Source organism: Cupressus sempervirens, chromosome 7, assembly GCF_028749045.1.
Source record: "Cupressus sempervirens isolate cs-2001-9-10 chromosome 7, ASM2874904v1, whole genome shotgun sequence".
Lineage (NCBI taxonomy): Eukaryota > Viridiplantae > Streptophyta > Pinopsida > Cupressales > Cupressaceae > Cupressus > Cupressus sempervirens.
This window is the reverse complement of record NC_143124.1, coordinates 114,361,838-114,387,295: the sequence shown is the minus strand read 5'-3', so window position 1 is coordinate 114,387,295 and position 25,458 is coordinate 114,361,838. Positions and strand designations below refer to the sequence as shown.

Genomic DNA, 25,458 nt, shown 5'->3' with positions numbered 1-25,458 from the left:
AAGTAATTAATTTAATATATCTTTTCCCCCTTATTTCTTCCTTTTTAGCCTCCGAGGAAAATAAAGGCTAAAATAAAATAAGTAGCTGGTGCCTGTCAAAAAGGGGACATTACAAAGCATGAAAAGGGGAGTTTTTTTTTATTGTTGTTTTTATTTTATTTTATTTTTTTGTTTAGGTTTTCATATATGTTATTCCACAAACTGATTGCTCTTAATCTTTTGACATGTCTGCTCTTCTAGAGATAGCTGAGGTTCTCACTATACCCACAAGAGGCATATGTCCCCGGAAAGAGCCACTGATGGAGCCCAAATTTCCAAATTTAAGGACTTTGTTTAAATCTGATATATATATATATATATATATATATATATAGGCATCATGGGGAGCCTCTATTTTACGCAGCAGATTGATAGTAGTACTGTTTTTTGGGCTTAGGATGGTGTTTCAGAGGACACATTGTCTGCTACTAATCACTGATCAGATTTTATTTAGTAATCTGTATCTAACGATATTATGTACTTGATTAATGATTCAAGAATATGCATGAAACAAACGATCATGTGCAGATATGAGATTTCCTGTGGAGCAAATGGTGAGATTCAAATCATAGGCAGGTGAAGCCATGATCTGTGATTAGAGAGAGAGAGACCATTTTTGTCCCCACTGTATATTCAGCAACCTGAACTACGCTACTCTATTCAGAAGTGGTTCAAACTTTGACTTCATTTCTATGAATTCCTGAAATTCCTTCATCAGATTTTTTAGTAGATGATAAAGTGCAGATATACAGCCAGACAATGAAAATATGGAAACTACCATATTATAAATATTTATAGCAGTGATATATCAGGAACAGGAAAGCGAATAAATTCTAGTTATATGTAATGAAAGCAACAGTGGCACAAGCATAAAATTTAGTCTAATGAAGTGATACATTCTGCCAAGTATATAGATATAAAGAAAATAAAAGGTTTATTGGAACAAATAGTATGGCAAGTGCCATCATAGACAGCCAGTAATATGAAGATTGTGCATTGGGACAGTGAACATACCTACAAAAGTTTTCAGCAATAGAAATTCAGGATTGGATGAATCCCTATAGAATGGATTATAGGCCACACATGATGTGCCTGTACATGTCACAAGGATTAATATTTTGTGATTTGATTGTGTTAGAATAATCAGATTATATTGTCATTGCTCTTAATATTCTGTACACAGCAACAGGTATGGTTATGTACCACAAGGAATTTGCAGATGTCCCTAGTCCATGGAGGTCAGGTTTGAATGTTCTCTGAGATGGAAACATATTCCAGCAATTCGTGAATCATATTTTCCTTTCCCATCAAATGCTATTTGCAGGTCTTTCAGGTAAGCATGTCCATACAATTATTGTTGGTATTGTTTACTTACAATATTTTGAAATGTTTGTAACAGGAATACGTTTGGATGGAAGATCACCGTAGAAGCAAAACCAAGGCAACGAGCCGGATTAATGGAGATTATTGGAAAAGAGGGGAGCTTATGCGTATAAGTGGAAACTCCAGATAAGCCCAATAGAGCACTTATGTACTTGTATTTCTCATAATCATTTGATACGGCGGTATGAAAGTCGAGCAAGTCTCAGTGCATCTGTGGTTATCAGGAACAAAATATTAGCCTGAAGTAGTCAAAATGGCGAGAGAATGATGTAATTTATTCATGCCAAAATATCATGCGTCCATTATCAATATTCCAAGTTCTTATAAAAGGGTCGGTTGGTTGGGAAGACCAACTGACGCATTCCCTCATTGCCTAACTACCCAACCTGCTCAAGCTTGACAAGTGCTGAATACAATATTACTTATTCTCTACTACACTTGTCCACATCAATTTGGAGGAACCTCAAAAAAAAAAATTGTGATAATAAGTTCATTTAGAACTTCAACATTAAAAATATTTGATAACATATGATAATCAAAATATAAAATAAGTAAGATATACTAAATAACAATAAAATTAATGAGTTATATAATTATTATTTATATTATGATAATAATAATATATTATAATAATAAATAACATTATAAAATAATAATAATATATCATTCCTCATATCAATAATAATAATATATATTATTTATTAATATAATAATTATTTAAAAAAATCAAAATCCTAACAAATATTAAAAAACCACAGACACTTTAATTATTATCGATCAAGATAAGCGATATTGTCAAAGAGGTTACAGAGTAATTAAAGAGAACCGATCTTAGTTAAGAGACACAATAACCAATTTTGTTTAGACTCTTTCCCAAATGGTCCCTAAGCTACATGACACGTATCATGTAGATACATGGCCTCTCATAGGCAACCTTTTGGTGAGGTCAGATACTTAAGGGAGGTGTGAATCGATCATTCAAGCATCATAGAACATTACCTATTTTTCTTATTGCATGACACCTTACATGGAGTAGGATAAGTGCCACGCATGAATGGGGAACCTTGAGTAGATATCTACAATGAAATGAAGAATATATAAGTAGTGTAGAACACATGGAGCACATACAACATCAATGGGAGTTATATTCATAGCACATATCACATTTGGTTATTTTCATGTGTCATTGAATTCAAAGGAAGCTAATATAGTTTATTAAGACCACATCAAGAGAAATTGGGAAGAAAAAGAAGGGATCGGACACCATATTGAGTCATAAGAGAAGTGTATCTCCTTGACTGTATACAATGATGGCTAACACCAATGTCTTCTTGTACAAGTACGAATAGTGGGTATAGTGAGAGCTAGTGATATTTGATGACGATAGTAAATAACAGAAGCCCGATATAAAAGAAAGCTAGTAATAGATTAGGTCAAGTTGTCAAGAAATAAGGGACAATGATTTACATTAATGTCATCATAAGATAGTGATAGAGGAGACGCCAAACAACTATAAAGGAGTTATTTTAGTGATTCATTACAGGGTTGTATGATTGAATGAGTGGTTGTAATGTCATTTTCAAAGGCAAAAAATACAAGGATAAAGAAATATTAACTTATGAAAGAAAATAAGTTACGTGATATAAAGAACCACTAATCTATGAAGAAAATGTTATTTGTTATGCAAAGATGCACCAATCAAGCACAAGGCAATTAATGAGGAATACATATAACTAATCAAGGTATATTTATAAGAAGGACATGGAATATTAATCAATTTACTTACCATATATTTAATCATCAAATCTGAGATAACAATAATGTTGATAAACTATTCTATCAATATATACGAATGGTCAGAATATATTCTTGAACCATCATCATTCTTCAATTGTGTAAGTCTACAAGACAGTCTAGAATCCTACATAGACCATCAACCATCCAATTCTGTTAATGCAGTCGCATCAATACCCAAAAATTTTGGCTGGTTTAATTGAATTTAATACCATGCATGGAAACCAATTGAACAATAAGAACAAGACCACATTTTCACTGTTCTTTACTAATACTCAGACACATTTGCGAGAATTGAAGAACATGCAAAAGTTTTTAAAATGACAATTAAACCTTTGTCGTCGGCAGATTTTGTATTTTGTAGCTGATTGGGTTATGCCGTTGGAGATTGTGTATTGGTAGTCGACAGGTAGACCGACGGACCTCTTTTGAAAGGTTCGGCGGAAAGTATTTATACACCCTCTTGGGTCATTGTAAAGCATATCTTATCACCAGTTATGTAATCTGTTGGCATATGCGAATAAAGGAATATTGTTGCTGCAGTTCCTGTTCATTATTTGTATTCTTAATTAACTTATGCGGTAAACATTTGGCGCCATTGCCGTATGAACCTGGAAGGTGGGAGGAATGAAGATTAATGCCAAATCAGCTTAACAAGGATCGCAATAAAGTCAAGGGAAAAGATGGAATCTGTACTACGCAAGAGAATTTAATTTTGGCATAGCAAGCCAAACGTCGAAGGCGATTTCAGAAGATTGCCGACGGAAACCGGACCATGGAAGAATTGTTGGAGGAAACTTGGCAACAGGTGGAATTGGTGGAAGAAGCACGGGAGGAGTTTTTGAATTTGTGTTCGCCGAGGGAAGAGAATCCAAACGGGAGAGCATCGACTCGCACGGATTAGAGTGCCGATGGAGCAAGAGCATGGAGTGAACTCTTCCTTTGGGATACACTTTCGTAAGGGACAACTTCAGAAGATCCTTCTTCATCAAGGTTCACAGCTGTTGAGTCTGCCAGTGTGGGAGTGCAGACCGCCGGTGTGGGAGACCAGTCCGCCGGTGCGGGAGTGCAAACCGTGGGTGTAGGAGTGCAAAGTCATGGTGTAGGAGTGAACAGTGCCAGTGTTGTAGGACCGCGCAACGCCTGTTTACAAAAACCAATTGTGATAGTGGGACCAAAAGAGAAACTGCCGAAGTTCGATGGCGATGGTACGGCCGATCCCATTCGACATTGCAAAACATGTGAAACAATCTGGAAGGCAAATGGGATAACTGATGAAGATGACTGGATGAGGCAATTTCCGGCCACCCTACGGGGCATGGCAATTGACTAGTTTACTAGTACAGATCCACAGAAGTTGGACAGTTGGAATAACATTAAAAAGGAGTTTTTGGCCGAATTTCAACTGTTGTGTGACGATAATGAAATTGTAGCAGAGATCTTCAATACTAAGCAAGGGAAGAACGAAACTATCCGCATCTATGCTAGGAAATTAAAAGATTTGATAAACAAAATAGAAAATAAGCCGGCAGACGGACTTCAGAAAAGGTGGTTCATGGAAGGTCTGCGCCTAAATTTGCGGAAGAAAATAAAAATTGTGTCGCCGTTGTCATACACAGAAGCTTATAATAGAGCACTGAACTTGGAAAGCGAGCAGAAGACGAAGAAGAAGAAGAAGACTAGCTCATCTGATTTTGATGATGATGAGCCTTCTGGAGAAGATAGTAGCGACGATGAAGGCAATAGCAAGAAGGTCCGTGCCCTACAGAAGGACATAATTCGCAGGATGAAGGAGTTTAAAAATATGCAGAAGGAAACAAAGGGCAGTGAGTTGTGGTGCACGGAGTGTAAGATCGATGGTCATACTAAAGGATCCTGTCCAAAGAACCAATTCTGTGACATTTGTCAGATCATGGGCCATTCGACAAAGGAATGCCCCTTTAACATGAAAACCAGAGGATCTTCGTAGGTGTTTCTTACGCAGGAGGCTTCCCTGTCGGGCAGTAGTGGGAACACCAATAGTGCAGGTGCCACATCCGGAGGCTACAGGAATAATAGACGCAGGTAGAATAATAATAATGCAAACAATAACACTAACAATACCAGCAAAAGCCGAATCCAATATGATGCGAACAGACGGCCAATCGTACAATGCTGTGCATGTAACTTGTGGGGGCACTTTGCCCGGGAATGTCCAACTGCAAATACACCCCAACTATTATGCAGATGGTGCGGACCTGGCGACCATGATAATGCCAAATGTCCAAAATCTGGAGTCAACTTGATCACTGTCGGGACAGCTGAAGAAGAGGTGTTGGCGATTACACGGAGGCAAGCAAAAGAGTACTCGGAACCGGCGGAAGAAAAGAGGAAATTTGGGGAAGCACGAGCGGAGATCGAAAAGGCATTGTAGGCAGAAACATCTTAGTTGCAGGACACCACCAGCACTTCGGCAAGAAATTCCGCGGAACAAAACATTGTACGGCAAATTTTGCAAATGGAGATACCTGTCAAGATAAATGATTTGCTTCTTACAATGCCCCAGCTCCGATCCGCCCTCACAAATATTGCGCCAGCTCCAAGGATACTCGGAGAACAAGGTAGAGGAAAAGAAATTGCTGTAGGCGGAGAAGACCAAATGTTGCTAGCCCTCGCATCTGGCTAGCATCCCGCGGTTGCCGAGATGGGGATCCTCGGACATGTTCTCACAGACACAATAGTCGACGGAGGGTCCGGTGTAAATGTCTTACCCGAGGAGACCTGGAAGAAGCTAGGGCAGCCGACATTTCAGTTGCTCACAGCGGATCAGCATGGCATTAAACCTCTGGGCGTACTCATGGCACAACCGGTGACAATTGGCACATAGCCATTCCTGTTGGACTTTGTCATCGTCTCGTTGAAGAGAAAAGGGTATGACGCTATCCTTGGCCGCGGATGGCTTATTCAAGCCAGAGTACGACACGATTGGAAGAAGAACACCTTGGCACTCGAAAGTAAAGGCCGGCGATTTATTATTGATCTGCACACCCAAATGGTCGAGGAAGAGGCCCTGTCATCAGATTTCGAGGGAGAGGAGGATGAAGGAAGACAACCTATGGAACTAGATCAAGGAGTCTTGCGATTGGACGGAGGATCAATAGATGATGAATTGGATTCGGTCAATAGTCTCTACCACTGGCAAATAGAGGATTACGAACTATTCCAGAGTTGCAATGTACTGACAATTGAGGAAGGTCCGAGGGGGGATGAATTTCCGAAGGAGTTCACAGGGGTAAATGAGGGGGATGCACCGTTGGATGTTATACCCACCCATGCATTCAGTGAAGGGGAGACAATCAAGTATAATGAAGCTACACTACAAGCAATGAATTTGGGGGATGAAGCAGCACTGAAGAACATTCTGGTGGGAGATAATTGGGATCCGGTACTCAAAGCGGCAGCATTCAAGATATTCTTGGAATACAACGATGTATTTGCATGGACATACAAGGACTTGAAGGGTGTACTGCCGGAGTTGTGTGTGCACCGCATTCCACTGATCGAACGAGCGGTACTTGTACGAAAGCGACCCTACAAGATGAACAAGAACTACGCTCACGGAGGAAATCAACAAGATGTTGGAGGCCGAAATTATTTTCAAAGTGCAGACAAGTGAATGGGTGTCACCTATAGTTATCTCACTGATTTTGTTTACAGACAGCATTTTGGAAGAGGTCACCGGACATGAAATTTACTCCTTTATGGATGGGTTCTCCAGATACAATTAGATCTCTATAGCAGAGGAGGAAAAATTAGAGACGACATTTGTCGTCGAAGATGGGGTCTATGCATACAATCGGATGCCATTTGGTTTGTGCAACGCGTCGGCAACCTTCCAGCGGATTATACTGCACATCTTTGACAAGATGTCCATGGGAAACTTCAAAGCGTTTCTCGATGATTGGTCGGTATTTAGCGCGGAAGACAGACACCTGGAAGCACTCAGTGAATGTATGAATAGATGTTGCAGGGCATGGCTGGCGTTGAACCCCAAGAAGTGTAGATTCATGGTTCTGCAAGGAAGACTGCTCGGACACATCGTCTGTAAGGAAGGATTGAAGACTAACCCAGACAAAGAGAGTCATCCTGAAAATGCAGCCGTCTACTAATGTGATGGAGGTAAAGTCTTTTCTCGGATATATAGGCTATTATAGGAGTTTTATCAAAAATTTTGCCAAGGTGTCATACCCGTTAGACAGGTTAACCTGCAAAGGAGAATCATTCAGATGGGGCAGAGAACAAGATGAGGCGTTTGAAGGGTTGAAAGTACGACTGGCTACTACACCCATCTTAGCATATCTAGACTGGAATAAGGAGTTTCATGTGCATGTTGACGCCTCGAATTATGCGATCGGAGCAACCTTGGCGCAAACGGGCAGCCACGGGTTAGATCATCCAATCTACTTTGCCAATTGATTGTTATCAAAAGCAGAGCAGAACTACAGTATGACCGAACAGGAAGCATTGGGAATGGTCTACGCTGTGCAAAAAATTCATCATTACTTACTCGCCACACTGTTCGTACTCTATGTTGATCACTAGGCTCTATTGTACATGATCAATAAACCCGTCATTCAAGGAAGAAGCAGTAGATGGCTACTTTTGTTGCAGGAGTTTATTTTCAAAATTATTGTCCAGCCGGGGAAGAAACATGTCAGCGCTGATCACCTGTCACGGATCAAAACAAGGGAACCAACAGAGGGGTGAACAATGATTTTCCTGACGCATAGCTATTTCAGATTGCAGTACTGCCAGAGTGGTATAGGAGTATTGGAGAATACCTGTCAACAGGACAGTTTCCTAGTGAGATGCCAGCAAATGAAAGGTGCAAGTTGATAATCAGAAGCCGTACTTTTTAGTTGATCAACGGATTGCTCTACAAAATGGGACCGGATCATATTCTTCGGCGGTGTGTGTTAGAAGAGGAGATACCGCAAGTGTCAAAAGAAGCACATGAGGGTCCCGCAGGACACATGGGACCCGACACCACTGCGTGAAAGATATTGCTCGCAGGACTCTGGTGGCCGATGGTGTACAATGATGCGTGGGAATGGGTCGTCGGATGTGACACTTGCCAATGGGCGGGGAAGCCGCTCAAGCGAGACTTCATGCCACTTAACCCCTCCCACGCGCAGGAACTCTTTGAGCGGTGGGGATTGGATTTCATTGGACCCCTGAAGGTGAGCAAGGCTAGGCGGTGCCAGTACATCATTATCGCAACAGAGTACTTGACGAAGTGGGCCGAGGTACGTGCATTGCCAGATAACTCGGCTGTGAGCACAACAATGTTTATTTACGAGCAGATCATTACTAGGTATGGAATTCCATTACAGTTAACAAGTGATAGGGGAGGACATTTTGTTAATCATGTCATTCGACTGCTCACCACCCAATTCAAGATTTTCTATTCACTGTCGAGTCCTTACTACCCGGGAGCAAACGGATAGGCCGAGGCTACAAATAAAATCCTGGTGTCAATCATCTACAAATCCTGTGCGGTTGAAGGTGCATATTGGGAGGAAAACTTACCCGTTGCCCTTTGGGCTTATCGCACGGCGTATAAGGTGACAACAAGACACAACATTCCAGTTAATATTTGGACAGGAGGCGGTAGTACCAGCGAAATTCATGATTTGGAGCCTGCGAATAGCATTGGAAAACAAGCTAGGTGACGTCGAAAGCTTAACGGAGTGGCTGCATAATTTGAATAAGCTCGAGGATAAGCGACTATTGGCACAGTGGGCAACAAAAGTGACACAAAACAGACGCAAGTTCTGGCATGATAAGCATCTGAAACTCAACAGGTTCTAGTCGGGGCAGTTGGTGTTGAAGTACGATGGTCGCAATGAAATCAAACTGGGGAAGTTCAAGATTAGATGGGTCGGACCTTACCAAATATGGGAGGTTGGTGACAATGGAGCGATCAAATTGTCAACCTTGGATGGGCAAGAGGTACCTTAGGCAGTCAACAGATCAAATTGAAAATCTATCGTGCCAGAAAGACTTCGCCGTCGTCGCAGAGGGACCACATGACTTTCTCAAATGGCGACGCCCTGAGGCAAAATTGAAAGAACTGTATATGGGAAAAAAAAAGACAGAGAACAAAAAAAAAAAAAATTTGAAAAAAAAAGAAAAGAAAAGAACCTTACATTATAAAGGCAAGAAAGAAACAGTTGCTATGGAATCAGCCGGAAAACGGAAGAGGAAGAGCCAACTGAAGACAAACATGGAGAAAAATGCAAGGGTTCTAGTCTCTGGAATCTGAGTGGCAGGGCCATCCGCTTCCAGCAAGAAACAAAAAGTCACGGAGGAACTCACTCATCTCACTGTCCAGTTTGAGGGTCTCAATGGCAACGAATGTCGAAAATGGTGGCTGGAGACCCTGGAGGCAGACCAGGTTAAGCAGATTTTGGTACAGGCACAGGTACATTGGGCCATCCAGCTTCCAATTTTCTCCATCCAGTTATTTGAATCAGTTTTGCGAACTATGATAAAGACATATAGTCGGCACAACAGAACAAGTACATTTATGTACAAAAAACATCAGATGACAGTGTCCTTTAAACCAAGCGATTTCACTAGGGTTTTTGGCATCCCTGGCCCCGGTGGTAAGAAGGTGGAAATTAAGAACCGCAAGCTCTCTCAGGAATGGAAGGAACATTGGATATGACTAGTGGGCCGCGATCTTTCACCCGAGGAGATGGATTCAGTGGTTAAGGGGTCGAAATGTAGAGGGCTCCGCATAGATTTCATTCGGGAGGGTCATTGGAGGTGCATTATGGATGTAATCAAGAGTAGGTTGACGTGTGCGACTCGGGCTTTCGATATTGCATTGCCCCAGGTTGTATTCATGAATGGCATCATGTAGGGTACGGTGTATGATTGGGCTTCGGTCCTTGCCGACAGGATGGAGGAATTCATAACGCTTCAACATCACACATTCTTTACGCCACATCATGCGATCGGTCTATTTCTTGAGGCAGTCGTCCACCAGATACCCATGGATGATTTTATGGGGTGACCTTGGGGGAAGTTGGCACAAGGAGAGCCTTCGATATTTTATTGGAGACATTTGGACACGGGTGGGACAGCAGCAGGATAGAAGAAGGTATTTCGGGGATTGCAGGCGGCGCACGGGGACACTGACAGAGGACAGGAGGAGTCTTCAAAAAGTAGCGGGGCGGGGTATGAGGAAGAGAGTACTTCTGCAGAGGTTGGCAGCGAACCAGTAGATAGTGAGCCCACATTTTTCACCCCGCCACAGTTGTCAACTTCGGCGCACTTGTCTGCCCCTACGTCACACATTCCCCCTTTTGGTCAGCGTCATGCACCGGTTGTGATGACCCTGCCGGCTGTACCAGATGTCCCTTGGGCAGTAGCAGAACATGTCCCACTGTCGACAGTTGTTGTTGCACTAGCAACCACTCCAAGAACGACTTTTTCTACGATCGTAGCAGATGTTGTCCCAGTAGAGCCAGCCTCGTAGAGTATCGAATTACCAACATCGGAGCTTGAGCCCCAAGTTCGCTTGGAGGAGATTGATTCTGATGCAGTCGTCACTGTTTCGTCTTCCTTGTTAGCATCCGCCGAGCCAGTACAGACAATCCAATTAGCCCAACTAGCACAACAAGAGGAGGGCATGGAGTCTGCACAGTCAGAGCAGTCAGAGGTGATGGATAGAGCCAACGCTTTCTTGAGGCAACAGTTCCGACTCATCCCTGCCGAGGTTGGTCCGTCCATCCAATCCCCCGAGCACCTAGGAGTATTAGCTACCATACCAAAGCCTCAGGAGGTGGGAGTGACACAAGCCGAGGTTGCGCCGAGAGCAGAGGAGACTGCACCGGATGTGAGCATGGTCCCCGCAGATGAGGAACAGAATAGTGATGCCGAATGGTCATTGGGGGGCTTTGCAAAGGAGGATTATGGGTCGGATGAGGACAGGTGCAGAGACTACCTCAGGGTATGAAGGTTGCGCTAAAGAAGGGACACGATGTGGCATTGCAAGCTATGACTCGACAGAGGGAGTGGTATTTGGTTCGAGCTTACATCACGGGGATCTGTCCGCAGCGGTTCCGTTCATGTTTTGAGGAGAGAGGTTCGCTAGAAGTTGAGACACCGAAGATGTTGGCAGACTGGGCCACTGAGCCAGAGATTGGATCGAGCGACACTCTGCTGGAGAAGCTAGCACATGAGATCATGGGACTGTATAAGGAGGTTTATTATGCTCGCAGGCGCGCGGAGGCGGACAGGGCAGCTGACAGGGTTACAGCCGAGAGATCTCTGGTAGCTGAGAGAGAGGCTCAAGAGGAGAGAGAGAAGATAGCCGCCGACTTGGCCAGCCAGTAGGCATTGTGGGCAGCTGAGCGGGCAGCACTATTGAGGGATATGGCAGTGGCCTTGCAGGATAAGGATGCAATTGTACGGGATAAGGATGCAGCTGAGCACGAGTTGCAGTTAGCTAGAAGATAGGCTATGGATGCAGCGCTTCTTCTGAAGGAGGCCGTAGAGGCTAATTCCACAGATTCAAAAGGATTTGCGCAACCGAACAGATCAGGTGTATGAGTTGCGTTGTCAACAGCATGCTTCAATCGCATCGCCTTCTCTCTAGTATTTTTTTGTTTTGTTGTATGTGGGTTGTCTCCTATTTTGTTAGTCGTCAGGAGACAACTTTTCTTTTTGAGGGGGATGATGTCGTCAACAGATTTTGTATTTTGTAGCCAACTGGGTTATGCCATCGGAAATTGTGTATTGGTAGCCGACGGGTACACTGACGGACCTCTTCTAGAAGGTTTAGCGGAAAGTATTTATACACCCTCTTGGGTCATTGTAAAGCATATCTTATCACCAGTTATGTAATCTATTGGCATATGCGAATAAAGGAATATTGTTGCTGCCGTTCCTATTCATTATCTGTATTCTTAATTAACTTATGTGGTAAACAACCTTTAGTTTAATTATTGCAAAGGACTAGACCTGAGGAAAGCAAGAACACATGGCACCAAAAACTTAGAAAAAGGCTTGCACATTAAATATATTAGATTTTTACATTACAGCCCATTCTGTCATATCTGTATGTATAGAGCTAGTATTGTTTATACTTTATAAAAAATAGTTTTGGTTTCCTTGAAGAGGAAGTAATAAGCTTCCAATTGTTTCACATGTCATTTTCAATAATTACATCAAAAACTATCAAAAGTCCACAACCATCAATTCATGCAAGGTGACACTCCGTCTTGAAAACATCTACGAGTCATCAAGATCCAAGTTGTCCAGAAAATCTTCAATTTGTTCCTCGAAATCAGTTGGGTCCATCCCAAAATCTTCAAAAAGAGCTCGAAGGTTTGCTTTGTCCAGTTCTTTCTTGAGCACGGTCATATCACTATTGAAGATGGCATAACAGGTAGAGAGATTTCAAGAATCTTCCATGAGACCTGTCAAAATGTCAGTCTTCTTTTCTTCTTCTTATTCGTTCAGGTTAGGTTGTAAAATAGGATAGGGATCGTCACTTGAAGATCTTTCGACTATAGGAAACCCCATTATAATTGCCAAGTTATCTGTTGAAAGTAACTAGCATGGGGGCCAATCTAATGAATTTTCATTACCGACCTCATGCCAACATTAATGTAAAAGAATGTCTCGCACAAGGAACCTAGTCCTTGGGAATGAAACTCTGATGATCATACCTCACCAAAACCTGACGTGTCACACACACTTTTCATCCCGTTCTATCCTTCCAACAACATTATGCATTAAATGACACTCCACTACAAATCCCAAATCCCTTGTAAAATCCAAGTGGTGATTCTCTATCTTATTGATTAAATCTGCACCCTTAATCCTCCATCCGTTACACTCCATTTGTTAGGGCAATCATGTTTTTGCAATATCACTATACTCAACCTTTCCTCAGTGCAAAACTGCAATGTCACCATTTCATCGTCTTCAAGAAATCCTCCCTGCAAAATAACATCGCTCTTTCATAGACCTTCAATGACACCATCTGCAAAATAGCGATTGAAGTCTTATCCTTTGGTAAATGCAAAAATGAAGAAGTCCCATGTAATGTACCCATTGGTTGCCAGCATCAGTATTTCAAAGATTAGCCTAATATTGGGTCCTCGTAGGCTAATGAGGATGGTTAGAGGGTCTTCTAAGAATTGGTTCATCTCCAACATTCAACGATTCATCAATTTGGCCTTCGTTCGATGTCATTCGGACTCCATTTGCCATACTTACTATGTATAGTAAGTTAGGGGTAATGGAGATGGACCCTTTCTATTTTTAGAAAGTGTATTTGGTCACATGGCGAATTATGAGGAGAGATTCCTATTTCTGACAGCATGGCAATCAGACAAGTATTTCAAGAGATATTGAAGTTAAAGTGACTTAAGTAATACTTTAATGTTATTATAAAGTTATCAAGTCACTTTATGACCAAATGACTTAAGTGACTAAAAGACAAAATAGTCTTTTATCCCACATTGCTAAGCTGTTTGTACCTCTCCTCATTTCGAAGTTATAAAGGAAAGCATTTGCATTGGGATTGGTACAACGAATATATGTTATTAAACAAATCCAAAAAGGTTGCTTTGATGTGACTTGGCAAATTCTTGAGGACAAAAACCCTTGAGAAAAAGTGAAGCTGGACGCAAACCTGGCTTTCACATGGTGTTTCAGAACTAAGGTCTGGTTTAACACTTTGAATTTTAAGAGATCTCAGTTCCATAACTGATTAAGGATTGGAGTCAATAGAATCTGGTGACTCTTAGAATATTGTCAGCACTGGAAGTTGGGACGGCAAAAGAGTGAGCTCCATCACCCACGGCAACGGCAGGAGTCTCCAATGTAAGTACATCACATTCTCAGCTGTTTGAATGATACTGTGTTAAGTGGCAGTTTCAGTAAGAAAATAAAAGTGTGGCTGGTATCACTATATGGTCAGTACCAACGCTTCATTCACAGTGGGTTCTGTACATGAATGCATAGACATTAATAGCAGATGGAGACCGTAGCAAAGATAAGTCATGGGATTGGAAAATCTGCAATCACAGTCAGCATTGGCAGATTGATATCATTCTCTGGAATAACCTACAGAGTTTGGGGTGTCTGCAAAGATGTGATTAGCACTGGTTCTAGACAGAGCAGTAATTCGGTATTCCGGGACCTCCCTCTCACCTATACTTCAGGGCCTCACTCACATACACATTGAAGCAGTGAAGTTGGAAGCCGGAGGAGGTTATAGTCACAGCTGGGTTTCACTCACACGTGAGGAATGTTACTTGATGACTGGAGTCAAGACATGAATGCTGGAGGACCTCCCTGTCACAGTCGGGCAAAATAAAGTCTTTCACAGTAACCGTATGACTGTATGGTAATTCCTAAATCTGGACTTCAACTCACAGTATGCTCTCTCTAGTTGAAGTTGGAGAAATCTGTCAAGTGTGCACAGTTGTTGAATTGTAACAAGTCTGTATTCCATTATTATAAAGCTGTGTTATTGAACCACCATCTAAGAATCTGATTTTGATTGTCACGATTTTTCGTAGTTTAATATACGATTGCTCATCCTTGTATTGGTCAGAACAGTAGAATGTTTGGAATGAAATTTGCTTAAGGTTTTGCTTTCATAATAATTGTTTGACAAAATTCTGGTTAGTCCAAGTTTTTCATTTCTGATCAATATCAGCATAGCATATTACATCCCACCATATGGCCAATAAGCCAAATTTGTATTGTAAGGGCAAGTAGGGCCCAATGAGTCAAAGATGGTCAAAGTGGTCAAAGGGGGCAGACCAACATAGAAATGGTATCCTTGAGTCCTTTAAGCCATATTTGATGTAATTATATCCATGGTATGGTCAAGGTATGAAAATGTCAAAAGTTGTAAAAATGTTGCACAAGTTACTTGGCAACTTTGCAACATCTCATCAAAAATTTGTCTAATGGGTTTTACTTGATCAAATAATCATTAAGTTAATCCAATTTCAGTTGTAACTAATTGAGAAAGGTTTAAATACCCTCTTTGGGTCAAGGGTAGGCATTGGAGTGAGTTTTGTTGGAAGATGTTGAATGCAGATGCTGTTTATTATGTACATTACCTGTCTTCATGGCTGATTAGTCATTCATTCCCCTCTCAAATGGATTGATTTGTGTTTGAAACCAATTGGAAGTTGAAGAATGGTATGTCACCTTTCATTTAAATCAGGTTTGAAGATCTGGCATGATCTGGATTGTGAGGTCCATTGTCAGCCGACTGGATGGTCCTGTACGGTAAACATCCATGAATTGCGTTGAAAACTGCTTTAAAAACCTCACTTCCAAGGGTTCTGATGAAGATTGTTTTATAACTCATGTTGCCACCGTTGGATAGATTTGAGTCCTTTGTATTTTGTAGTGTTTTTTTACAAGCTTTCAAGTGGTATGGTCATATGTGGATTATGTTTTTATATTAACATAAAAGTCATGCCCTAGGGTGACTGTGACAAGAAGTTTTACTGGTTTTTTATGACAGTCATTCCCAGTCTTGCTAAAAGTGGCATAACTCTCATTCTAACCATTGGATATAACTAAGTAGTCCTCACTCCCACTGGAGCGATTGGCTTCACGGTGATTGGCGTGGAAGTTATCAATGACAGAGTGCTGATCTGTATAGTGGAAAATCAGGTTTGATAATTGGATCATTGAACACTGTTATTTCATGAAGGAAGGGGCATTCCCAAAGACTTATTGAAGTCCCAAAGGTGAGTTCTTTTGTATCTTGAGGATCAGATTAAAATGTGACTATCCTAATAGGGGTAGGACAGTGTTGTGAGTGCTCAAAGTCCTTATACTGTTGAATATGAACCAGTACTTTGGGAGTTGGATTAAGGATTGCCTTGAAGGATATATGGTGCCTCAGTTGTGTAGTAAAGCCCTCTGATGTGAAGTAACAATAAAGATCAGCCATTGAACCATTTTCCAACCTTGTGAATAGAGTTTCTTTGTGGTTAGAACATGATGGTCAGTCAAGGTTGATAAAGGGCATGGGTTATTGTTTTGTCCTTATAAGTCTGTTTGTTGACAAGACCTAGAAACCATTGTGACAGGATCTCGTGAGGATCCTCTAAGCTGTTGATATTGAAAGGTGAAGCCGTAAGTTCCCCTTGAAGCCCTTTGGAGTGGTTGTTGTTACTAAACTAGAAAGATGATGACCTTGTGTCTTGGTGGAAATCAGTGAATACTTGCAGCTTGGCATCACTAACCAAGAAGGGGTCATTACACATGTTCAAACTTGTTTTGCATTGAACCCCCTTGAAGTTTGTTATCCATTGTGAATCTGAACTAGTATTCGTATGTCTAATGTTGGGGTCTAAGTTGTCCTTTCTTTAGTTTTATCTTTCTTCCTTTACGTACTTTTTGGTAATAAGTACACAAAAACCTCGAATACACTCATCATATGAGGGAGTTTCCTGTCTCAAGAACAACGGACGACCATTATTCTAAAACGAGCTCTTCAAATCCCGAGACATTTGTCATTACACATCATGCAAACAGGGTCAATTTTAAAGGTGAATTTGCAATGACAAATTCGTTTACCAACACAACTATGCCCCTAATGTTTTTTGCATTGTTTGTGATTACCTAGACCACAATCAATTGACCTGAAAAACATTGCCCCTTTGGGGGACACTGAAATAACATTAATCAATAGACAGTTTTTATTATCTTACCATCCATCAAAAACGATAGAAACACCTAAATCAACCCAAGAATCTTTAATTGGTTGAAGGGAGGTCTTTATACAAATCATCTCTTCGCAAGAAGGTGGTAAGCACCTTTTCAAACCCAGGAAGGTGGAGTGCACTATAGATTGCTGACAACATTTCCTGCCCATGCAATGACCCCATCATTTTGAAAGGAAGATCATTGCCATAGATGCAATATGCTATTTTTTGTTCAACAATGTCGTTTGCCTCAGTTTTAATGCATTTTCCAATGGGCCTCTTTTACAAGTGGAAATTTGTACTTCATCTTTATCTTTTGGTATAGGCAAGAGGGGATTTTTGGAGACTGCAACTATATCAGTGGGCAAATTCATTATTTTTTCTTTCTGACTCCACTAGCATAAGCACTTCTTTTCAATCCTAGAATCAAATTATCAGTCTCTTGTTCTTATACAAACCTTGCTCTTTGTGCGAAACACAACCCCTTTTATCTAGGCCTGGACACATTTCCATCCTTTTACCAACAAGGCCAATAAATGAATTTTTACTCAATAATATGAATTATTTTTGGGTTATTTGCAATAATTACACCTCCAATTATTTGCCTCACCTCCTGGAACCTATAAAATTCTTGTGCTATGTCTCCTTCAAGGAGTTCCTATATCATTTTGAATATTTCATTTCCTACCCCAAAAACTGAACTTTCCCTAGTGGTCATTCTTGCAATCTAATTTCATGTTATCATTAATAATTAAATTAAATTTTAATTAGGAAAAAACTAAGAAATACAAGCATAAAGTGCAAAACAAAGATATAAAAACATTATACTAGAGACATCAATTTTCCACAATCCATCATGTAGTAACAGTTTCTAGAAGAGATTGTGTTGGAGTAACAGTTTTCTCTCTTGTCCTAATGATGGATCATAGAGTGTGATCCGAAACGTTGATGCAAAAACTCCTACACAATCTCTTCCAGAAATTGTTACTTACTATATTATACTAAAGAGCTAAACTTGTTTCTTTATTTCTTAAAAACAACTTAAGAAAATTCATGTCATGTCCCCAATTTCTGCCCTTCCTTAGTGACAACATTTCTATCAGGGTTGGTCTATTATCTGGTTCCCATATGCCAGCAGAGCGTAGAGGGAACCAACCCAGGGGCTTTGAGAGTCATGCATGAGCTTCCCAAGTAGTTTGGAGCAGTAGACAACAGTTTCCTACAATTTAGGAGGGATTCCTAATTTGTAGGGATTGACTAGGAGTGGTCTAGGAGGCATTTGGAGACCTCGGGAACTTTTTGGAGACTTAGAGTGCATCTCCTATTTTTTAGGGGGAACTCCCAGTTCAGTGATAGTTCTCTCAGAGGTGCACACAGTAGGGGAGAGTCATTGGGACTCAATTTTGGTTGATTGAGGCTGTCTCCTACTTTCTAGGAGCATCCTTGGATTTTAGGGATGGACTACTAGTTGACCCATCTTGTCCGGCATCAGTCACAGACAGGTGACAAGGTCAGATTCATGTTTGATTGGTCATTTTGGGCCTTTTGGGACCATTTGGGAAATATTTTAATATATTTTAATATTTCCTAAGTTGGTGATTAAATAAATTAAAATAAGGTTAATAATATAACCATTTTGGAGTAATAAGGGGATTCTGGCTTCAGTTGATCGGGTACACCTATGTGTTATAGCTCGTTGGAAAGGTCTCAAATTATTATACATGATTTTTACTATCTGTAGACTTTTTGGTGCCTTCAGCTATGGAATTTTAATAAAGTAATGTTTTTCCTATAGCATGGATGACTTTAATTGGGAAAATGTTATTTTATTATATTTTATTTAAAGGGCAAAGTGTAATTTCCCTTTAGGGTTTGATTTACAGTTGGAAGGGGATATAAGGAGATGGAGACCTAATTTCTTATTATCTTTTGCATATTGAAAAACTTGTTTTTGTGAATTGGCTCTGAGAGAGCAATTCTTCATCTGGGACGCAAACCCCAGGTTCTGGATTGGCTGGGACGTAGCCCTCAGCAGTTATTGGCATTGGATTCTTCAAGCAATGTGCGTTGCTATCAAGGATAGAGTACGCCATTCTTTATTGTGGATTCAGGTTACAGATTTATGGTTTCAGCGTTGCAGATTGATTCTTTCAGCTGGGACGTGATCCTTGTAGTCTTAGGGCTGCCATTTGCAGCAGGTACAGCCCACGTGGAATATAGGGAATGCTTGTATTCAGCCTCAGATGTATCCTTGATTCATGTTCATTATTCACCATCCAGTTTAGCATCATTGTTGGATGTAAGCTCCTTGGAACTGCATTGGATTTATTATTTGGCTTTATAAATCAGAAATTTGCCTGGTACGATTTATAGCAATTCTGATTTGGCTCTATGCTCTTATTTATTTTCAGTCTCCTTTCATGTTTATTGTTCATTATTCATTACTATTGTGAAAACTATCAAAAAACACAAAACAAAAACAAACCCTTCTGCAACTTTTGTCTATTCTCCAAGACCATCAAAGAAATCACAAGAAAATATAGTTTATTAATTTAAAAACTACAGCAGATCAGCAAGGGCATCCATCAGGGATCTTTCAATTCATCAAAAAAAAAGTCATTGAAAGACTCGAGAACAGTCAAATGCTTACCTTAGATGCTTAGATCTCCTTTGTGGAAGCTATCTAGAACCACACGAATGGTCCTCTTCAAAAATAATCTTGTGTCCTTCGAAATGCCAAAATGGAAACCAAACGAGAAGAAAGCAAAATAGCTAACAAAATGATATGTTTTAACAATGAATGGCCTCATAAAGGGCCATTTGGGGATTTGTGAAAAACAATAACAAAAAATGTGTTTTACATTGCTTTTGTTTCAAGTCAGAAATTACTTTTTCAGTTTATTGGGCTCTAGCATCTACGTGCACTTAGATGCACCCAAGAAGCGCATCCACACCCTGTGAATGTGCACCAATGAGCTTGATTATGTATCTAGATGCATTCATAGGACGTGGATGAGCTTCCTAAGGGCATCCAAGAACATTCCCCACTTGCATCCAGCTCCAAATGAATTCAAATCCTGATGTATAAGTAGGAGTTGAGAACTTGTTACTTCCAGATTACAGGCTAATAGCCTATTTATGCTTTGTAAAATCCCTTTCTTAGTTTGATTCCATATTTCTTTTCAAAATTCCTTCAATTATTCTCAATATAAAGGTGTCTAATTGTAATGTATAAAAAGGCCATTTCTATCAAGGTGAACCTTTTTAGTTGAAGAGCTATTTCCTTTACTAGGGGTGTCTACGAGAATGTCATTAGAATTGTTTACAAACTTTTTTTATACATCTAGGTTTCTTATTGCATGAAAAGATAGCCTTGTATGACTTATACCACAATAAAATTTGTACTTGCTTCTACACAATGCCTACTTTGTGAGTGTCCGGGAAGATAGATGATTGCATATTGATAACATGTTTCAGAGAGTAAAAGTTGAGAAAACACAAACTAGAAAATTTAGCGATCTTCAAGGAAAAAGAGAAGTGAAAGATCATTAAATATTGAATTCTGTTCCAAACTAGAATTGTGGTTCATTGTAGCTAGGAAAATGCAAAATCAGTCAAATCTAGACTCCCAAGTTCTCTACTCACCTCAAGTTGTATGTAAGTGTTGAGATAATTGATACTTTAAGAAGATACCTGAAACCACAAAATTTTGTCATTAAAATCTCTCACCTTTTGACAAAATATGTGAAAATAAAGTCACGAAATAAAAAATTCTTAGAATGTAAGAAGCCCAAAAAATGACCACAACTACATGAGAAAAAAGATAAGCACAAGAACCAATATGGTCAACCATTAAAAGTAGGTTAAAGATCAACAGATTTTAAACAAAGGGAACACTAATATCCAAAATTTTATACATACCATTTGGACATAAAAAAACAAATAAATGGCATTTTTCGAAGATTTTTATTGAGAATGAGAACTATACAAAAGGGTCATTGAAAGGTTTGACGATAATGTTTGCCAATAGCTTGTACATGGTATAGGAAAATAAAGAGCTTAGGAATGTTTGAACAAATTTATTAATATGGTTTTAGAAGTATGAGTTGAAAAACCTTTAATTGTAACACAATAGTATGACTGCCCATCATCAAAATATTGAACATGACTCATTATACAATTGAGAAAAGGGAGCATGCAATGTTCTAAATGATGAGAGATTTAAGTTCCCCTTTCAATAATTACACCACTTATTGCTATCGTGATTTCAACTACCAGAAATGCAACAGCCTAATCTCATTCAGGAAATAACCAAATAATGTGGGAGAAATAAAAGACTTACAAGGAACTAAAACTAAGTTGCTAATTTGAGGTTCACATTTGCCCGTACAGCAATTCATTTTCTTGGATTCGACAATGCTACCTATGGCCATACTATATATAACTTGTTCAGAAAAAAACATATAACATAAAACACAAATGATAGATCAATGTAATATGACATGTTGTATCAACACAAAATAGTAAATATGATCAATGATGTTCATCTTTCTCTTCATCAAGTGCATCAAAAACATCACTAGGTTCATTTGAACCACAATGCCACTCCCACTAGCTAGGTCCTATGTAGAGGCCTTGTCATCATCTAAAGTGACTCTACCAAATTGTGCAACAAATGCATCCAAGTTGGCATACTAAGAATCATGTCCTACTTCTTTCACACCCCTTACACGAAGTTGACTTCCTTTTGTGCCATTTAGATGCTTCGTGTCATTTTATGGATGTCAAAACAACATTCATAAATGGCAAAATTGAAGAAGAAGTTTATATCAAGCAACCAGAAGGATTCAACACTCATGATAGCAAAACTCACATTTGTAAATTAAAGAAAGCTCTATATGGTCTCAAACAGGCTCCCAGTGCATGGTATGAAAGGATAGACAACTTTATCTAATGAAGTTAGGATATTCTAAAAATGAAGCTGATCCTAACTTATACTTCAAAATAGATGGTGATGATATGATTATTCTTGTGTTATATGTTGATGATTTGTTAATAATAGGTGAAGAACATCTCATAAAGAAATGCCAACAAGAACTCATAGCAGAGTTCGAAATGAAAGATTTAGGTCTTCTTCACTACTTTCTTGGATTGGAAACCTGGCAACAGGATAACTACATTTTTTTGAATCTAGGGACATTTTAAGAAAATTTGGAATGATGGAATGTAAATCAGCTTCTACTCCTATGGAAGTCATTCTACAAAAGTTAAAGGATGATATGCTCAAATCAGAACCTACAGATTCTACTTACTACAGGCAGATCATTGGATCTTTAATATATTTGGTGAATACTTGTTCTGACATATGTTATGCTACTAACACCTTGAGCTAGTTTATGTGTGCACCAAAGAAGATACATCTACATGCAACTAAATACATTTTTAGATATCTAAAGGGTATTATTGGCATGAGAATCAAATATGATAAAGTCAATATCGAACTTCATGGATATTCTGATTCTGATTGAGCAGGTAGTCCTACTAAACGTAAGAGTACTTCTGGATGTTGCTTCAGTCTAGGATCTGGAATGGTTTCTTGGTTCAGTAGAATATAGTCTTCAGTTGCATTAACTTCTACCGAAGCAGAATAATTGCATCTTTCTTGGGTGCTAGAGAAGTGGTATGGCTACGGAAGTTGTTAGTATATTTGTTCAAAAAATCTTTTAAACCCACTGTGATTCATTGTGATAATCAAAGTTGCATTAAGCTTTCAACTAATCCAGTTTTCCACAATCGTTCCAAACATATTGAAATTCCTTACCACTACATTAGAGATATGGTGGATCGAGGAATCATTCAACTAGAGTACATTAGTACTAATGAGAAAATAGCAGATATCTTTACTAAGCCTCTTGCTAAAGTGAATTTGAAATACTTCAGAGAAAAACTTGGTATGATTAAATTGTAATATTGAATATTGAATTTAAGTTTTCAGTTCATGTGAGTTTATGCTTCTATTGTTGTTGAGTTGCATTAGATATGTAATGAAAAGTGACGATTTTTCATGGACATATATATTCAGAAAGTAATCATTTGTAAATTGACGATCTTGCAAATGATAGGCTTGTTATCATGGACATCTCTAGATATTGTTTTGAACAATTAGAGAACATAGATAACAAATCTATTATGATTACTCTAAATATTGTTTCAAACAATTAGAGATCATAATATATGTTATGATAGTGTTCATAGCATGGTGATTTTAATTATTTGACTAGTCACTGTTTCAGAGTGTTAAGATCAGATAAAGTGTTCAAATATTCTATTCTGAAATCTAAAGGTTGTCATCAGTAGAAATTGTGTATCAGCCGACGGGTCCCTTCGGAAAGGTTCTTGTTATGTAGCCGACGGGTCCCTTCGGAAAGGTTTTTGTTATGTAGCGACATGTTGTATGTGGCCGACGAACTCCTTCGAGAAAGTTCTTCGGAAAGTATTTATAACCCCTTCGAGAAGCATCGTATTCATCTGATCATTGAAGTATAATATAATGTACTGTTTGGCATATGCAAATAATAATAAGAAGTTCTGCTATTCATATCTATTGTCTGTGAGTTGATTTCTCTACCTAGTACGGTAAACATTTGGCACTGTTGCCCGATGGACTTGGTACGGTGACAAGCAAATGAAGATTAAATGCCGAATCAGTTGAACAAAGATAAGAATAAGCTGAAGGAAAAGGATGACATACGCATTGCGCAGGAAAATTTAATTTTGGCTTAGCAGGCAGAGCGTTGAAGGAGATTTCAAAAGATTGCCAACAGAAACAAGAGCACGGAAGGATTGTTGAAGGAGACTCGACAACAGCTTGATTTGGTGGAAGAAGCAAGGGAGGAGTTTCTGAACCTGCATACGCCACAGGAAGAGAATCTTGACGAAAGGAGATCGACTTGCACGGCTCGGAGTGCCGAGGGAGCACGATGTGGAGTGACCTCTTCGTCCGAGATATACTTCCGGAACGGACAACTTTGGTTGATGAAACCTCTTCTTCATCAAACAGCATGGAAGTCGAAAACAGTGCGGGTGTTGCAAACAACGCGGATGTGCAGAACAGCGCAGGTGTTGGAAACAGTGCGAGTGTGTAGAACAACGCAGGTGTTCAAAACAGTGCGGGTGTTCAAAACAGCGCGGGAGTGCAGAATAGTCCAAGTACACAACAAAACCCACAACATCTATTAATGATGGCAGGACCAAAAGAGAAACTGTCGAAGTTCGATGGCGATGGTACCACCGATCCCATTCGACATTGCAAAACATGTGAAATGATCTGGAGGGCAAATGGGATAACTGATGAAGACGACTGGATGAGACAATTTTCGGCCACCCTACGGGGCGTGGCAATTGACTGGTTTACTAGTACAGATCCGCAGAAGCTGGACAGTTGGAATAACATTAAAAAGGAGTTTCTGGCCGAATTTCAACTGTTGCGTGACGATAATGAAATCGTCGCCGAGATATTCAATACCAAGCAAAAGAAGAATGAAACAGTACGGGTCTTCGCTACGAGGTTGAAAGACTTAATCAATAAAATGGAGAATAAGTCGACAGATGGGCTCCAGAAAAGATGGTTCATTGAAGGCCTCCACCCGAAGCTGCAGAAAAAGATGAAGATCGTGCCACCATCGACATATACTGAGGCATACAATCGGGCATTGAACTTTGAAAGTGAATAGAAGACAAAGAAGAAGAAGAAGACCAGCTCATCTGATTCAGATGACGATGAGCCTTCAGGAGAAGATAGCAGCGACAATGAAAGCAGTAGCAAGAAAGTCCGTTCTCTTAAGGACATGCTTCGGATGATGAAAGAGTTCAAAAACATGAACAAGGAGACTAAGAGCAATGACCTATGGTGTACGGAGTGCAAGAAAGAAGGCCATATGAAGGGATCTTGCCCAAAAGATCAATTTTGTGAGATTTGCTAGATTATGGGACACTCAGTAAAGGAATGCCCTTTCAATTTGAAAACAAGAACACTGCAGCAAGTGTTCCTGACATAGGAAGCATCCTCGTCAGGAGGGAACGGGAACACTAGTACGGAAGGTGCCACATTGGGAGGATATAGAAACAATCAACACGGTCAAAACAACAACAATAATGGCGAGAGAAGTCGAATCCAGTACGATGCCAATGGTCGACCGATAGTTCAATGCCGCGCATGCAATTTGTGGGATCACTTCGCCCGAGAGTGTACAACGGCAAACACACCGAAGTTGCTATGCCGATGGTCTGGACTTGGCGATCATGACGATGCTAAATGCCCGAAGTTTGGAGTAAACTTGATTAACGTCGGGACAGACGAGGAAGAAGTTTTGGCAATCACTCGGAAGCAGGTGAAGCTATACCTCGATCCGATGGAGGAAAACAAGAGACTGGAGGAAGCACAGGTAGAGATCCAGAGAGCAACGCAGGTAGAAACGACACGCCTGAAGGACACGCCTGG

At 40.0% G+C, this 25,458-nt stretch overlaps 1 protein-coding gene across 6 annotated transcripts in view; it reads right to left on the bottom strand.

The window, feature by feature from the left end:
• Positions 1–25,458, bottom strand: part of LOC149545768 (Pentatricopeptide repeat (PPR) superfamily protein) — a 242,033-nt gene that overhangs the window by 27,883 nt on the left and 188,692 nt on the right. For all 6 annotated transcript variants that reach the window (XM_089790817.1, XM_089790819.1, XM_089790815.1 and 3 more), the window contains one exon: positions 20,604–20,651. In XM_089790817.1, the coding sequence (XP_089646943.1) occupies positions 20,604–20,651 (48 nt within the window). The remainder of the gene's footprint in view (positions 1–20,603; positions 20,652–25,458) is intronic.